The sequence below is a fragment of the Malurus melanocephalus genome, unplaced genomic scaffold (genome assembly GCF_030028575.1).
Source record: "Malurus melanocephalus ecotype Western Australia unplaced genomic scaffold, MMel_1.1 scaffold_147, whole genome shotgun sequence".
Lineage (NCBI taxonomy): Eukaryota > Metazoa > Chordata > Aves > Passeriformes > Maluridae > Malurus > Malurus melanocephalus.
In genome coordinates, this window is record NW_026623379.1 from 332,311 (window position 1) to 349,814 (window position 17,504).

General features: G+C 42.6%; 1 protein-coding gene across 3 annotated transcripts in view; it reads right to left on the minus strand.

The window, feature by feature from the left end:
* TSPAN4 (tetraspanin 4) overlaps positions 1–17,504 on the minus strand; it is a 331,831-nt gene that overhangs the window by 160,572 nt on the left and 153,755 nt on the right. The window contains exon 2 of one of the 3 annotated variants that reach the window (XM_057371432.1): positions 16,540–16,619. The exons of 1 other annotated variant lie outside the window; for it this stretch is intronic. In XM_057371432.1, coding sequence (XP_057227415.1) covers positions 16,540–16,602 — 63 coding nt within the window. In that variant the 5' untranslated portion in view covers positions 16,603–16,619. Of the gene's footprint in view, positions 1–16,539; positions 17,446–17,504 lie in introns of those variants that run through there. One more of the 3 variants, XM_057371431.1, reaches the window with a different exon arrangement.

Consider the following 17,504-nt stretch of genomic DNA (forward strand, 5'->3'; position numbering starts at 1 on the left):
TGAAAAATGAATGCCACAAAAACAAAAGGGAAAATCCTGAGTATATAACTTACGTGGATTCAAAACCATCTTAATACCAATCCTAGAAATCAGCTGCAATAAAATCATCCAAAGGAAATGTTTCAATTTTGATTTAGATTCCTGCAGACAAGAAGGAAGGCATTCAGATAAGTGACCACTTTTGGAAAGATGGATTCAGTAGCAAATCTTTTTTAGAATCTTTTACCTAAAGAAGATGAGGAGAAGCTGAAGTCTGTAGGGAAAATGCTGGGTAAAAGTCACAGAATTAAGGCAGTTCAAAGCAGTAAGCAGATTGCAACAGTGGCGCTGGTTCTCCTCAGTGATGTGCTGAGAGCAAACTACAGTGTAGGCAAGAACTGTGGCAAGTACTTTTGGTTTGGAAATGATAAGTAAAAGGGATGCTTTGTAAGATACACAAATCAAAGTTACACTTCTAAGGTGTAGATGATTCACGCAAATTCCAAATCAGGTCCTCAGCACTCCTGTCCTTTTTCACTTCCTCAACAGCTAAGCCTGGACAYGCATGAAATCTTCCTGCTACTTACAGGTTTCTTCAGACAATGAGTGATGGCAAAAGGGTCCAGCTCCAACAGCCCTGGCTAGCGATATAATTTCTCAACAATCCAAGTTGCATCATATGTGCAACTCAGAGTGTGTGCCTTGCTATCACAATTCATAGCACCTCCATCAGATATGACATCACTACCAGAAGTGSGAAGATTGCTCCACAGGACTGGCATGTTTAACCTTTTGAAGACAAATGACTTTCACAACCAAATGACACACAGCTTCTAAAAGATATACAAATCCCATAGCAGGTGGGATGGAAGCTACCCTGGGCACATCATCAGCCACTCTGACTTCCAGAAAAATAAAAAGCACCTTCGAGTCTCTTTATACCAAATGTTTCCAAGAGATCAAAACTAAGAATACATTAGAGACTCACTCTAAATGCCACAGTGCTGCTGCCTCTGTCCCTCTGACCCTGGTATGCTCTTTAACAGGCATGTGCTCCTCTAAAACATACAATTTGAAGCAGGGGCAGCAAGTGTGGAAGTTTCCAAATTCATGCTACATTTTACAATGTTTCTGTAAAGTTGCTTTCACATTTTATCAACCTGGTCCATTGACTCATGAGTAAACATTTTTAATAGCTTATTCAGCTCTGCCTGACAGCAGAATTAAACTGTCCCCATTGTATGATCCTTYTGTCAGGCTTACAGGTAATAGATTAGAAGGAACAGTTAAAAACTTAGGATCAAAGGTAATTAAAAAAGACTGCCACATATAAACAATATCTAGATCACTGCACAAACCCTCTGGAGTGTCAAGGGCAACTATAAAGTTCAAGCCAGTAACAAAACTTCCTGCTCAATTAATAACATTCTCAAAAGCAGCAGACAGCAAGTTTCAGAKTCCTAGAGGAGTGCACCTAACAATCAGGGACAAACAACCAGGGCAGAGCAGAAAACTTAAGTGACAGCTCATTAATAATATTTCCTTGGTGATAAAATCTTAGGGGTCCACAGGTCCTCCMGTTCAGTGGTCCCAGGTGCTTCTTCTCAAAACTCAGTAAAGTACAGTCTATACGAATGAAGTAAGAAAAAACAAAAAYAGAAAATTCTTGTCAACACTGTCTACACAAGAATATTCATGCAATATTCATCTAAAGAACAACCAACCAGTGTGTGCCTGCAGAGACAGATTAAATTGCCAATAGAGGCAAAAGAGCAAAAACTGARGTCAGAAAGGGAAAGTTCCAAAGCAGGGACTTGTGGAGGGGTAAGAGGATGCCTGCCAGCCCAGCAGCACCCACAGAAGCAGTGCAGCAGTGGTATTTTTCTGAAGGTACTTTTTTAGATTACTTACATATTCTTCTACAGATTACAAAAGTTGCTAAAATTAATCAAGACACCAGAAGCCCAAACCCACTGCAGCTGTTTTTTAAGCAGAGCCTCTTTTGTAGTTTTCATAAAAACAAACCCAATATGAGGTGCAGCAGTAGGAGGTGAAAATTAAATGTAGTCTGACAAAAGGTTATCACAGCGTTACAAGAAAACTCAGTCTTGTGGCACCATTCTCAGGACTTTTCTCACTTGAAGAAAGGGATTTATGCAGACAATTCGAAGCAGAGCATTCGAGACTACTGAAACTACTTCAGCTTTCTGCCTTTCACATAAATCCTGGGTTAGGTGATACCACACACAACGTSGTTGACACTTCTGCTCAGACTTGACCTATGCTAGGAGAATCACATGAGTCTGAAATGAGAGAGATGAGGACCCACTTTCTCGAATTCATGTCACAGTTGCCTTGTTCAAGGGCAAAGCTCCCCCTGTCTTCTGCAGGCAGAGGAGAGAGACTTGAAATAAAACTTCAAAGGACTCAGACCATGTTCAGCTGTAATGGAAATTCAACAGGACACGGATATTCAAGTAATTAGAGTCCTTTTGAAGGCTCAAAATTGTCACTGTCATAAAATCTCCCCAATGTGGATGACTCACTCACCCCCAATCATAGAATTTATATAGCAATTAATGACCAAATAGTGGCAACAGCTTGAAAAAGTTAACGAAACACACATGCTCTTCAGAAGTTAAGAAACACACAGGCTCTTCAAACATCCTCTTTCACTCTTCCTCCTACCCTATGTATCTAACTGTACACTCTAAATGACACAGACCAAAAGCACAACTCTGTCGGAATGCCTTCACTTCCAGCTGTAACATTGGACCATTTTTTCCTCTTYTGGCACAGCTATTAGCCACCTAATAGCCTGGAATGGATGCTCTTAGATAATTGYTTTTGTAAGGAAATATTGTGCTCCAAAAGACTGAAACTTCTGCTCTCCTGAATMATTTCACATTTTTATATGTAAGAACATTTTTAAAATAATGCTTTTAATTTTAATCGGAAAAGTAAATTAAGAAAACCCTGCAAGCAAAGCCAGTCTAAAATAGTGGTTTTTATTTAATCCTCTTCAATGTTTTTTTAAGGCGACAATGGAATTGCCTGTATAAGACAACATTTTCAGAGCTGATGATCTGCAGTTAAGCTGTCTGACATTAGCAAAATGCCTGTCCAGGGAGGGGAATGAGCACTGGGTCCTGCAGCACAAGCAAACAGGGTGATGGTGSCTGTGATGGAGGCCGAGACCGAGCTCACKGCATTGATCTTAGAGCAGCTACCTRGAAACAAGGATTRCCTTTGATGATATTGTTCAAGTGCTTTTCTGAGAACAAAAGTACTTATTTTCACACCTCAGGTGTTGTTTTTTATTTGGATAAAAAGGGAAATTGTTTTAAATCTTTTGAGACTTCCCCRGTAACGTTAGTGATAATCTTCTATTTTATCAAGAAGAGTTTCAAAGAAATAACAGTAAGTAAATAGCCTGGTTTGTGAATTCCTTCCCTAACATGTAACCTGACAAAAAAGTCTACTGAGACTTCCTCYTCATGATCTACAGATCTTGATAAAGTACTTACTTTGTATTATACCCCTCTTATATATGCACAGTGATTCTCATCTCTTGTACTATTTATTTCATGAAAATTTATATGATCTTCTCTTAATATCCCTAAATATTCATATAACTCAATATGTATTCCCCCATAGAACAAAATAAACCTGTCCCATATATACACCTACTATTTTGGTGTGATCTGAGAGAGCTCTAAGTTCCACTGCTGTCACTTGTCATTCCAAATTCTAAGTGGAGTAGGATCTTGTCAGCCAAAACTGAACACCCACTCACAAAAACTCAGTTATCTCACTGTCTCATATACATGCAGACAAACATGCATGCAGTGATGGAATGGTTCAGATCAAACAAACGATTCTACATTTTGCAAAAAACAAGAGGTCTGAGGTGAACATCCACCWGCTGTTTCCTACAGCTCTTCATGGGCTTCTTTTAAGTGTCTGCTTGTTCAAGTCAGGATGAAATCAGCAGCAGCACTGAATTGTCCCAACAGAGTCTTTTTAAACCTTCTGGAAGGCTCTGGAGATCTCAGAACATGTGTCCAGGGTCTTGATAAACTTGTAAAATCTTCTTACTGTCCCTTTTTACAAAGCTCAGCTTTTCCCTATGAAACCCCTCTCTTCATACACTGGCAAACAGCCTCATTCCACGACACTGGCATATCCCAGCACACACCTCCACATTGCCACTAAACCCTCACAGTGCAAATGTCATCACTGACAGCAGTGCCAAGGTGAGCAAGGCTGTGCTTGATCCTGTAATTGCAACACCAGAGAGGCTCTGTTTCCTCTYCTTCTCAACATTCCCTGCGCACAGGTAGAGGTTCAAGTATCAAATGGCACAAGGACGTGTCCCCAGCCTCTCAGCCACGAACCTGAACCCCCTCCCTTAAACATTGTTATCCCTGCTGCTCCAGCACAGCTCCCGCAGGAGGAACTGTGAGCACCTGCACCTGGAGTTCAGGAGCAGCACAGGGACAGGSTTCTGAGCACCATCTGAGCCCTCTGGCACTGTCTGCCCTGTCTTCRGCAGCAGAAGCCACGTAAACTTTGCAGTGGAGTCCGTGGGTAGCTGAAGCTTAAAGGTTTGGAGTTAATCAACACATCACAGACACAGGGAAACCAGCTGTGCCCCTGCAGCTTCCCCACTTTATGAGTACTGTTCAGAAAGAAAGGACAAAGCACTTGGCAGTAGGGGCAAAGGCCTAATTCAGGAACATAACAAAGCAGGTGTAGCTGCGGAGACAAAAAAAAAAACAACCAAAAAACAACAAACAAAAGAAACCAGCCCAAATTAAAACTACTGTATGCAGCGCTGGATCTGTGAGCAACCTGACACATGGTCAGAATATAGGTTAAACTAGACTGATATTTGGGCAAAATGGACCTGTTTGGTAAATCAGTGGAATATTTGACACCTCTGCTGAGCAAATGAAACAGTGCGTAACAGCTAATGATGTCTGTGATGAGAAAAGGATGGCTGTYTCACTGAGCACACTGGGAACTTCAGCTGTGCAACCTAACAGCTCCTGTYACACCAGCAGAGAGCAAAGCATGTGCCAAGACTATGTGAGCCCTGCAGAGCTCCCAGCCCACTGACACTGTGTGGCCACAGAGCCTTTCCCCTTTTATAGATATAATAAAAGAGGGGAAAAGACCCCCAAACTTCAACATGTGGCTGAAATAAAAAAAAATTAATAAAGCATTGCCAGTTATGAAAAAATGAGATGAAGAGAATTAACTCACAAGCAATAAGCAAAACCAGGTATTGATGGGATCAAAAGTGACTCTGAAGCATCAAGGTCTGGCTCAGATCTCACCAACAACATGGAGCATTTGTGCAGCTGCTCAGCCACGTGATAAGGCCAAGTGCACATGCTGCACCAAATGGTTTATAGTATGACACCCCTTACTGCTTTCAACTTGCCTTTTCTTTCTTATGCTTACTAACTTTGCATTCTATGTCTGTGCCAGGGAGCTGTCGCACCATCACTTGTATATTTCCTGAAGAAAAGCATGCCCTGAACAGAACAATGTCAGGGTGTGCTTGTAGTCACAAAGAATTTCACAATTCAAATGAACCTTGGGTCAAAAGTAAAACCTGTAGGAAATGTAAAAAATGGCAATGTATACCCAAGTTGTAAAAATCTCATGGAATTAAAATCATATTCTTTCAGAAAGAAATAGAGTGACATAAGAAAGTACAACCAGCTGAAGAAGAATGAGACAGAGAATTTAGTACTTCTTAGGTGGGCAGCTACATTTGGAGCCCATGAAAAACAGGGTACAAGTGCCAAGCCCAGGGAACAGCAAAGTACTACATACAGACAGACATATATACTCCTCCTGCTAGTAGGGGTGAGATTTACAGCATTATGTTTTCATAATTTCACATGAGAATTACGGAGTTACTAAAACRGATTCAGTTGCAAAGGGAGCGCTCCCAACACATGCACAGGGAAACCCACACTGCTATCACAGTGAAGCTGACATGGAACTGTCAGCAGCTTGTGCTAAAAATACTAAGCTAGAAACKGAATGGGTTGGGCACTACTCTGGAGAGAAGAATTTCAACTACAGCRACAGAGCATGAAGTATTTCCAAGCTCCAGCCTCAAAATAGCAACTTCTCAGTACAGCAAGTGGAACTTAAAGGAAGGTACCCGCAGCTAAGAAATCAAAGGAAAACAAAACCTGTGTTTGATGAAAGACCAGTGACTTAATCTTGAAATCCTACTGAGTATTTGCTGAGAAATGAAGGCAGAAAGAAATTCAGCACTTAGAGAATGCAAGAATTTCATCTAAGGCTTACTGGAGTATTGAAACATTCCTTTAGTGTCAGCAGTGGGAAAAAAAAAATGGGACTGTCCAGTCAGTGTTTTTTTCAGATTACAATTTAACCAATACCATAACTGGAGACRCATACTCCCCTCAGGTACAGGACATTTTTCTCAGTGACTGTTAGTCAATTTTTCTCCAAGAATTATCTACCTAAAACCTATTTACAAAAGGAAATTGGAGAGAGAGAGAGGGATAAATGTTGTAAGTAACACACAAGAGCATATTCAAGAAGACAGACTGGTGAGAGTATGGCAAAAAATGTTTCAGGTCCTGCAAATTTACCCAAATAATAAAAATGGAAATTGTCATAAACTACACAGTGGATTTCTAGCAATGCTTATTCAAATAAATAGGTCCTAACTTACTAGACTTTCTTTGCCTCTGAGCTGAATCTGAGACCTCCCTGTGGCACTAGAGCAGTAATTCTATCTGCCCTGTGATCCCCCTGAAACACATATTGCTCTGCTGCCATGTTATTATGCCTTTTCAGAATGCAACAATGCTGGCAGGGAAAAGGGATGAAAGAATTTAGCCTGGAATGTTAAAGACACTCCCCAGTTTGGCTCCCAAAACCATTGTGATCATATTTACCACTAGGTTCAGCTTTCCACAGTAAGGAGCACCAGGAAGCCTGATGGAAAAGAAGCACCCGCATGCTCCAGCTGTGACACCGAGTGCTAACACAGCGACCAAGAGGCACATGGACATCCCTCAGCACACCTGCCAGGGAGGGGAGGGCAAGGGCACCAAAGCAGCTCAAGACACAATGAGCATGTCTCCATGATATGAACTGAATCCCACCACTGGCAAAGGACAGGGAACCACAAAAACCTGAAAATAAGCTTTTACTGGCTATAAGACATATGGCTGTAATGAATGGATTCATACACACTCAAATTGCTCCTGGTTTTCTTTGCACTGAAAGAGCTGCCATAAAGGTCTCAAAGTCTCTATTTTTTTGCACCAGACKTTCATTACTATACATTCTGGAGCTTATAAAGACCAGAAAAGTACTAGTTCACTGCAAAAGTGAAAGTACCTTGTGGCTGGAAGTCCTGAAGTAACCCATAAATAAACAACGAAATAAYGTCTGCTTTTTCAGGTCCAAAGATGCCTCAGTGTATTCTTTGGTAATGGCAGCAGATATATATAGGACATATCTGACCACTCCTGTGTTCTTTAATTTACAAAGTCATTCTAAAACTACAAAGTATTCTGCATTAATACAGTAAGTACAAAGCAGATGGTAGATGAGTTTAAAACTCTGGCCTTCAAGGATTGGAACTTGTAACAGATTGCAAGTGGCAGTGGAACTCCATTCATATCCAGAGTTCCAGTTATTTTGTTCAAGAAAATGGTATTARATATGCCACCCTCAGCTCCTTCCCAGGCTGCTACAGATGAATTAGTGAAAATATTTATTGAGACATAAATAACCAATTTGTCCTACAACCTTGGATGAATGTCACTTACAAAACAAGAGTACAAATGCTCAACTGGCCAATATGGAGGCAGTCTGTTTACAAACATTTACAAACCTGTCAAGAGCAATGTGGTGGACGGCATACAACTGAAGGGTAGTTTGTAGGGGGACTTTAGGACAAAAGTAATGTAATAAAATGGCCATGAATAACCACATCTAACATTCTAGTCTCTACCAGGGAAAGGAGGATATTAAAAAATTGTTCTGAAAAAAAACCAAGAAACTATTTGAATGGTTCAGCCATCATGACAAACTGGAGCTCTGTTTTATGTTTTACAGAAGAGCTGTAAGTCCATATCCCCCAGCATATATCTTCAAAACAGCCAGCAGTGAACACCGAGGGCGTACCGAAGGTCWGCAATGCCACAGAAATGCTCTATAGCAAGATGACCAAGGGAAAAACCCAAATGTTCAACAAAACTAAACACACTCATGTATGGTGCTTGCCAAGGACACTCGCAGCCTTGCACTACTACAGSGGACTTCCAGGTTGTCCCAGGAACTGTAAAAAGACTGGAAACAGCACATRACACTAATGGGAGAGCACAGCATGGGAGGAGGAAAAGCTCTCACAACTTCTGAGAAGAAGCCATCGAGCCTTTCCAAGCACAGCAGCACAAAGAAGCACTTGGTCTGGGTGCTTGTACAGCAGTGAATGAATGCATTTCTTGAGAATGTAACTTCTTCTCTCTGCTCTCCCTTCTAAATATTGTGTAAGACAACAAGGACAAAACAACTGGCAATTTAAGAAGGAAGGAGAAAGTCTAAAACAAGTTGGAGCCACTATCTAACTCAGCCACAGCAGTTGCTGGCTGCTCTCTTTCCTTGGAAATTAAGCTCTTACCCCTCCTTTTTGTTCCGGGGGGAAGCACCTTGCTCCCAACTCAGTTGTCAGTGTCCCCTCATGCTGTTGCACAGTTTAAGTGCTGAGCAACAACAAAATCTCATTCCCTACAGGTAACACCTTCCCTTTACCCAGCTTCATTCAGCCTCTTTGGCTCCGACACTGTCCGACAGCCCCACAGAGAGAATATCACCACGCTTAAGCCTTGTGGGCTAAAAACCCCAATTGTCTCCATGTTAAACCAGCAAAGCTCCTACTGGGGGAACAGCTAATACTAGCAAAAGCACTTTTTGCCACTATAGCCTACAGTTCTCTGAACAAAACAAGCTTTTTTGGCACAAGGACAATTTTGCTGGTSTAACTGCAGTTTATGTGAAGGCTTTGTAATCCCACCATAGGCTGCCACACAGTCATTTATTAAGTCAATAAGATTTCTGCTCCTGAGCGCTAAGCCTTTTTTAAATAAGAGACTTAAATTGTTTAATTCCAAGTATTGCACTTTGTGCTGGCTGTTTCATCATTCAAGCTGGTCACTATGACAAAGAAAAGCCAATTAGGGAAAAAGGAAATGAACTTTGTATGAAAAAACAGAGTGCAAACTGCTATCTGTATGAAGGGCAGGTGGTTGGTTTGATTCCCCTCCCACACAACACAGTTTTGTGAGTGTGTCTGTGCAAGAGTGTGTGTGTGAGTGTGCAAGACTGTGTAAGAGTGTGAGTGTGTCAGACTCACTCCAAACCACACAGCTCAGAGAGACTCTAACAATGACACACATCAATGCCTGCTGCAGCTTCACTGTATTTAAAGTACCTGAGAACAAATAAAGTTATTATGGCMAAAGAAAGAGTATAAAGGACTGTGTGAACAATCTGGAGAAGCAAGCACAGAAGAAAAGCCCACAAACAACCAAACAAAAAACSCAACAAAATAAACATCCAAATGTTTTGAAGGTCTGTGTGTAAAAACTTAAAAGAGCGAGTCATTCTGGTCCTTTGTCATTGTAGATCAAACCTTGTGCCTCATTCGAACCACTCTTTCAAATGCATGGCATCTTCAGAAAAAGCTTCAGCTGAAATATGTTCTAAGGCTCGGCGTGCATTCACACAATGCAGGCAAGGAGGGTTTTTTTGGAGGATGCTGGGTTTTTACACTGAAGACAGACTTAAGATGTGTTTCAGTATGACAGTCTAATTACAGGCTGCAATTTCAATTTCATTTATTTCTGTTGCACCTCGTGATGGCTTAACATTTCCCAGAGAAACAATTACAGGACAGTACTAAGAACACAATTTACTGTCTCCAATCTTCATGAATATGCAGAATTCATTCCACCCAATGCCATATTTCATTTCTGACCTCACAATGCTAGCTTTGCACTACAAATACCAGGAGAAGTCTTCAGAAATTTTATATAGATACTGTGTATAATTCAAACTTGTACAGATTTGCAACCTTAGCCAAAAGTTACATTCTAAATAAATAAATCACAYTGTATCAAAAACAGCTTTCACAATTTAAATCATAATGTCTGGAGACAAACTGAGATTGGGATTTTATCCTTCTATATACTCCTTGGATACAGTTGCAAACAATCCCCTGGCCAAAAGGTGCTTCTAAAATAAAGACCCAAAGAGTGTGAAACACATGTAACAGGTGCAGAATAAATGATGAGGTGACAGTGTATTTTGCAGCAGTTATTCCAACTTTGATTGTGGCCCCAGTGTTGAGAAATCCTGTGTAAGAAAGAAGCACTGGCTAGCTTTCCAAAGTCTTCAAGCCAAGGAAATAAAGAAGAGGAATAATGATGAAAATTATATCACCTGCCTTTTTTCCTCCTCAGTGTAGGTTGAAGTATTGGCTGCAATAGATWTAGTTGCTAAATAGTTAGATTTGATAGGTTCCCTCCGTTTTTTGTGCTGCCAGTAAGTCTGAGTTAGGTCTAGCAGATGCACTTGACAGCAAAACTCCTAAGACAAGGTGCTTGGTCTTTGCCAACATTTGTGGCCACAAAAGCTGATCAATACTATGGGAAACACACCTAYTGCTATGAAACTGCTCTTGTCATGAGCAACAGAAGTAGAAACTGGCCCACAGTAAGCAATTTCAAAATGGTATCTATCACAAGGTCAACTTTAACGTAATTTTTTTCCTCTATTAACAACGCGATGAACCTGGCTTCCTGAGGACAAATGAAGATTATGARAAAGAACTTTGTTGGCTGAGTATCCCATAAATAACTCGTGAGCCCATTTCCCACCATTAGCTGACCTGAGAGATATGCATTCTTCTAAAGTCTTTAACTTCCTTAAAGTTTTCAGAAGGGATGCATTTAGATAGCAAATGTAACCCTCAGCAATGCCTTCGCTGGAAGACAGGACTCCAGCACGATCCTCAGTCCCTATCAGACATCAGGATCCACACTGTATGAATGGTGCCACCATAGAAAAAGCTCTAATTGGTGCCCATACAAATCAGACATCAGGTAATACAATCATCTCTTTTTCACACTTGGTATCGGCCCCCAACAGYTCTGCTTCTCACAGAAATGCCATTTTTTTGAAGTCTGTAATTCCCACATCAATGATTCTCCTTTCTTTAAAGGCAAGCTTCTCAAAAACACATCCTCAGAGAACCCTCAGGAAGATAATATGTCAATCAGACTGAGCAGTTCCTGGTAGGGGTAAGTAACAAAGGAGAATCAGAAACTCAGAGGCAGCTAGAGAAAATGACACTCTGGGATAAGCTTCCCATGTTTTAATTACACAGAAACAAAGTCTGGTTTGCTGATTAATCAAGCTTTTTTTTTGTCACTATCCACCTTTTATACATTTGAAAACACACAGCCTGTGTGATTTCTAACCAAACTTCCTTCTTGGAGCAGCAGCCCAGCTAGTGSAGATGTGGCTGAGGTGTGCAGAGAGCACCCAGCAGCTGCAGCTGGTGCMCTCAGCTCCATGGGATGAGCAGCAGCCCTTGCCCTTCAGAGGGGAACACGTGCACACAATGATGATGAAATGGGGACCTGCTTTTAAAATGGCTCACTGCTCTACTGGTAATTTTTTTTCCACTAACGTAAGACTGCAGCCAAGTATGACCACAAAATGATTGCTGTCCTCACCACTAACAATCTGTAGAGCTTGTGGCTGTTTCAACCATCAATCTCATTCAGCTGACTGATGGAGGATGCAGATGAACGACAAGGAATCCACTTCAACAAAATCAGCTGCTTCTCTTACAAAATTCTCCACCTTCCAGTTAACGCTCTTCTCAAGCTAATAATGTCAGATGGTTTCCCAACAAGGTAYGGTGAAATGAAGAGACACCCCTCTGCCTCTACCCTCTGGCTGAATTTGGCCAGGATCACTCAAACACAATCCAGTGCCTCATGGTGCATTTTCAGAGCAAGCTGTTCCTTTCTCCAGCTGTCCTACACAGTCAATCTTCCACATACTACAAACATTTGCATAGTTCTTACAAGACAACCTGTGCTGATGAAGTGGAAGGAAGTAAAATTATGCCAGTAATGAGAGATTTCTCATTTTTATTACTTCCTCTCCTTCTAATTAAATGTGAGTAATGTTGGCAGTATCACCAACGCGCCAGGCCAGCAACACTCATTAGTGCARAGATTCCCAAACTGTGGTCCACAAACCATCGGCAGCAGGAAAGAGGGAGAGACCCAGAGCTGGACCCTAGAATCAAATTCAACAGGCTCTTGGGGCTTTTCCCACACATATTCTAGTGCATTCACTCGTGCTACCTGCCACTTCCTTGGATCTGTGTTTCCATACATCTCAGTAGGTGTACATACACCTACATCTCAGTAGGTGTTGTGAGGCACTTTGTGTCTCACAAGCCAAGATAAAGCATTCCCTGGGCCGTGTCAGTTGAGAATTCAATATGGACCAAATGGCTAAAGAAAGCAAATTGCCTTGCCTCATCTCTTCATCCCRGAAAGTGGAAAGCAGAACTCTAGCTGCTCATTTCAGCCACAGTGTGTCCAGCAGATGGCAACTGCCAAGTTKTCAAGAAAGCAGAGACTATTCCCCTGGGTCTTTGGGAGCCTACCYGATGAAATCAGAGCTTTCGCAAAACTTCTTGAGGGCTTTGACTGCTTTGTAGTGCACACAAATGYACTATGTTTTAACAGCAGAGAGGAGACACATTATAGAAATAACTAAAGGTAGGTTTCATAAATAACAAACCTCTTTGCCTCCTTTCTTTTTGTTGTCATCTCCTCTCTGTAAGTGGATTTCTAACAACAGCATTTTGCTGTTGGATTTCTCTATTGGTTAAAGCATCACCTGAAGAGTCAGCTATTCAGTTATTTGGARGGTAAATTGCCACCTCTCCAGGCAGTCCCCCCCAGCACAGGATCCAAGGAAAGCACAAGCAATTGGCAACACAGGTATGGTTAGTGCATCTCCTTTTTCAAGTCTTGGAGAAGGCACCAGAGCCTTGGATTAAAAGCACAGAAAGAAAAAAGTTCATTTTACTGACTGCAAAGAAATGCTGGATGTCTAGAGGACAGAATGTGGAAAACAAATGTTCTTCYCTGGGTATGTCCTAGTGAAATACAAACATTTCATTAAGAAATAAAAATATAAAAATATTCTGTTCTGCGATCATCATTCAGTCTCTAGGGTTCAGCAATTCAACAAATGAAAATCGAAGTCCATAAAAATGAATGAAGCCRGGCAAGTATTCTGTATCAGGTGACAAAAGTTATTTTGGGAGCTTACAAACCAGTGAGTGCAGTGATRCAATGGCAGCTAAATCTGGCAGTATTCCAGGAAATGGCCTCTGAATGGCAATTCCCATTGGAGAAGCAGTGCTGCTCTCTAATATTGTTTTGTCCATGTTTCAGGACCTTAATACCCCAGAGTAGCTGCAAATGCACCAAGAGCAATTTGCACAGAACTCCTCTGTGTGTGCACAAAAAATGAGCTGCTCTAGGGGTATCCTGTTCTTTTCTCTACATTAATAGCTGCTAGTCTGCTGTACCAACTGACTCATTCAGCATCAGCACTAACAAGGCACTTCAGCCTCTGACACTTGTGAAGGAGTTTTGTGCTCCCTTTAACCATCAGAAAGGGGAGGAGAAATTTGCTCTGTTTTCACAGTTATATGACAGCTTTTAAAAATTTWACAGCATGAGCGCAGCACCTAATCCAACAAAGCCTGCCAGGAGCATTTAAAATCAAGGCCTCAGGGAATTTGATTCCTATAAATTCACCAGTTTTGTAAGAGAAAGATCTTTTCTTTAGAAATGCAGCACCAATCCCACTGGAGTTGCAGAGGGCTGAGGACTGTCTTCTGCCACACTGTGGGAAAGACAGCTGAAAGTAGTGAGAAATAGGCTGTAGGGATGCACAAAATGTACTGGAGTTAATGAATAGGAACAGGAAGAAGATGAAAATATAATTTCTCATGGAARTCAAAAGCACTTTCTCAAAACAGAATCAAAAGCAGGAACAAGCTAAAATAGGCATTTAATTCATTTAATGCAATGACTACTCTCAAAACACAAAAAAAAGATGTTCATTAAACTACTTAAACTATTGTCTGTTACCAAGTACTTAGAGAAGGGTGGAGAGGAAAGGTGGAGCCAGCAAAACTTCTCTGAGCATGAATATAAAGAAACCCTATTTTCTTGCAGAGATGCTTTTCTTTTAATTTCATGAAGTAAAACATGACAGATAACTGACAACAAGATGAAAAACAAAACAACAGCATCATCARCCTGTAATCATTCTATGGTTTTTGATCACTAGAAATGGAAATATTTTTCTGTTTTCACTGAGGAGAGGCTAGCCCAGTACCTTTAAAAATCATCTCTTTTTAGTTACTTTCTTCCCCGGGAGAAGGTGAAGAGCTGCATCTATTATAACTACATGCTGTGCAAACCTCATTTGGACATGATCATCATCCATCACTCCTGCTGTGCAGGTAGCATGTGAAAGGGAAACAAAACAGAGATCGTGCTGCAGTATTTGGCACTACCCACTCCCCTGCTCATGTGCTTTAGTTCACCAAGAGCCCAACTGCCACACTTTAGGCTCTCTTTTTGGGAACCCTGTCTTTTCTCTCCCTCCAAGCATATCTTGGAGCGACTCTGATAGCTTCAAGGGAGAGACAAAAACCTTTCCTTGTCTCCCAGAGGCTTTCCTTCTGAAAAGCTTGCCAAAGATATATTGTTATGTGCAACCTTGCCTTTTTAAATACACATACAATACTTGCAGCAGTACCTCTTTTTATCACATGGATATGTTTCAGTGGAAGATGAATATTGGAATCAGAATCCCTGTATCCTTTGAGGCAGTGCTGCGCAGTCCTGAAAAGAGCTAGTAATGACAGCATCCTATTGCTTTTCTCTAGAACATGCTTCAAGTAACTATCAGTTAGTGCTCTCTATAATCTCAACCAGGGACAGTCAGTAGAGGCACAAGACTTAAAAAGGCAAGGAGGACAGTGCTTGTCTTTTTCAGAAAGATCTGGAGTAAGCTGCAACAAATATTAGATGATTTTTAGGGAAGCAGAAGCAATCCAAGTCAGCCTTGAAAGACAGAATGCAGTCTTAATAACCTCCTTTCTACCAGCTTACCTGGGATGCAAAGAGAGCACCTTCCTTGTGTTTCACAGCTCTGGTTAGCGCTGTGCCAGTTCAGGGCACTTGCACTGGTTTATCACATCCTGACTCTTGCTATGACACAGGTCAGCAGAAGTTGCYTGCACTTTGCGTTTTGTGATGCACTGCAGCACGCCTGGCTTTGAACAGCTGCACAGCAGCGCGCAGTAGAGAACAGCTCTCTCCATCTCACAGCGCTCCATGCACCTCCAGCAACTCACCAGAGCATGATCAGCAACACGGATACCTAAATCCACAGACACACACCCCTCCCTAAGTGCCAGGACAGCAGGGGTGYCACTTCACTGTGCTCCTCATTCCCCTCAGCATGTCAATAAGCCACTTGGGAAGATCAAGCCACTTAAAGGCACCTCTGGAGGATCTTACAACAGACCTTCCCACACGCGATTCTGGGTAAGAAAACGCTGGATTAGAAATCCCGTCCTGYCCTAGCAAACATGCTACTGCCTTTTCTATGGGACAAACAGCATTTGTGACCTGGATCCCCCCCCACTGTACTTTTCTAGTCTCCAGCTACAGCCTACACTCCATTACATGGGAGTGAAGCACCCAGCCACCCTTGTTGACAGCCACCTCATTGATAAAAAAGATGATGACACGTGTATGCCTTGYAGTGATTTGACAAGCTCCTGCCACAGAGTAGCAGCCTCAGAAGCAGAGAGGAGCGCTCTGGTCTCTCTCCACCCTTCAGAACCACGTTTTCTACAGGGAATGGCAATGCCAGGACCCACCACTGACAGTAACAGAGAATGATTACCTAGAGATTCCTGATACAGGCTTTAACACTGTGAGGTACCAAGTGTGCCACCTGCAATGAAGCCAAGGGTGCAAGCACGTGCTCAACTTTACAACCATGGAGGGCCTCAGTGATTTCTCTAGGACTATGTATAACTTTTGAGGCAAACACACATAAGAATAAAAGATCAGGGCAAAGAGTGTACAGCTCTCACTGGAACAAAGGGATGAAGGCATTCATGCAACTGACCTCTATAAACACACTTGTTCGTCTTGTACCAGTTTTGAAATGCAGCTTAAGGCCAGGAAATGAGAGGATGAAGAAAACCCTCAGCAGGTTATCTACACAAATTAATGAGGCCATAGAAACAGTAGCCTAGGCACCACTTTGTTCAACTCCAAAGTTTAAAAACAGCAACAAGTTCTCCATTCATCTCAGTAAGCAGACACAAATGCAACCGTCTCACAGTTCCAAACATGTACTCACCCAGAAGAGAAGGTTGAAAACAAACATTAGGTACTTGATACACTGCAGGCAGTTGTGAGCCATGCTGCACCTCTTCAGTTCTAGGAGAAAAATAAATGAGAGATCCAGGTAAAAGACAACGTACTTGTTTCCCTTGGGAGTCGTGTACTTAGCCTTGGTGGCCTTCGGGCCTGGGTTGGTGTGGAATCCAAAAAAAGAGTTGCTGGCTGCCCCAAACTGGCCACCATACATGCTGCTGTAGCGACGGAAGGTGCCATTTGGGAAACTGTAATCCTTGCTGTCCAGGGAAGGGCTCCTGTGATAGGTGGACTCATCGGTGCTGGACCTGCGCATGGTGCCTTCAGCTGTCCCGTTCCTGCTGCTATGGCAGCCTTCGGGCGAAAGGTTGGTGTTCTTCCTTCCTTCTCCTCCTCGCTAGCAATCCCCTATTGCTTTGCACCAGCTGTTCTTTTGTCTGCCATCCTGCCAAGGAGGTCGGCGTGCTGTACGGCAGCAAAGTTGGTGAACTGAAGTCTGCTTAGCCAGGAGTTAGGGAGCAGCGTGCTTCCACATGAGAAAGACTTCTGCACAAGTAAACATTCCCGTCACTGTCACAATCGTCCCTCCCGGCCCACCCCGCTACCAGGGAAGGAAAAATCAGACGGACATACACTGTACCMAGAGCAAAGAATTTTTAAAAAAGGAACCGTGACCTCGCTCGGTTCGCAAATGCCATATAAAACCCCAGCTCCACATGCCACACACAGACAAGAGCGCGCCGCTGCCCGAGACCCGCGGCAGGGGCGAGAATTATCCGAAAGGCGATCAGCCGCCGCGGCCCTTTCCTCCCGGCCACCGTGCCGTGCCCCGAGCCGCCGGGCTCACTCGGCGCATCCCCGCATCCCGTTCCCGCGGCGGGCGCCCGTGGCACGCCAGCCCCGCCGCTCCATTGCCGGCGCGGCCGCCCCTCCCTCCCCCGAGCGCCG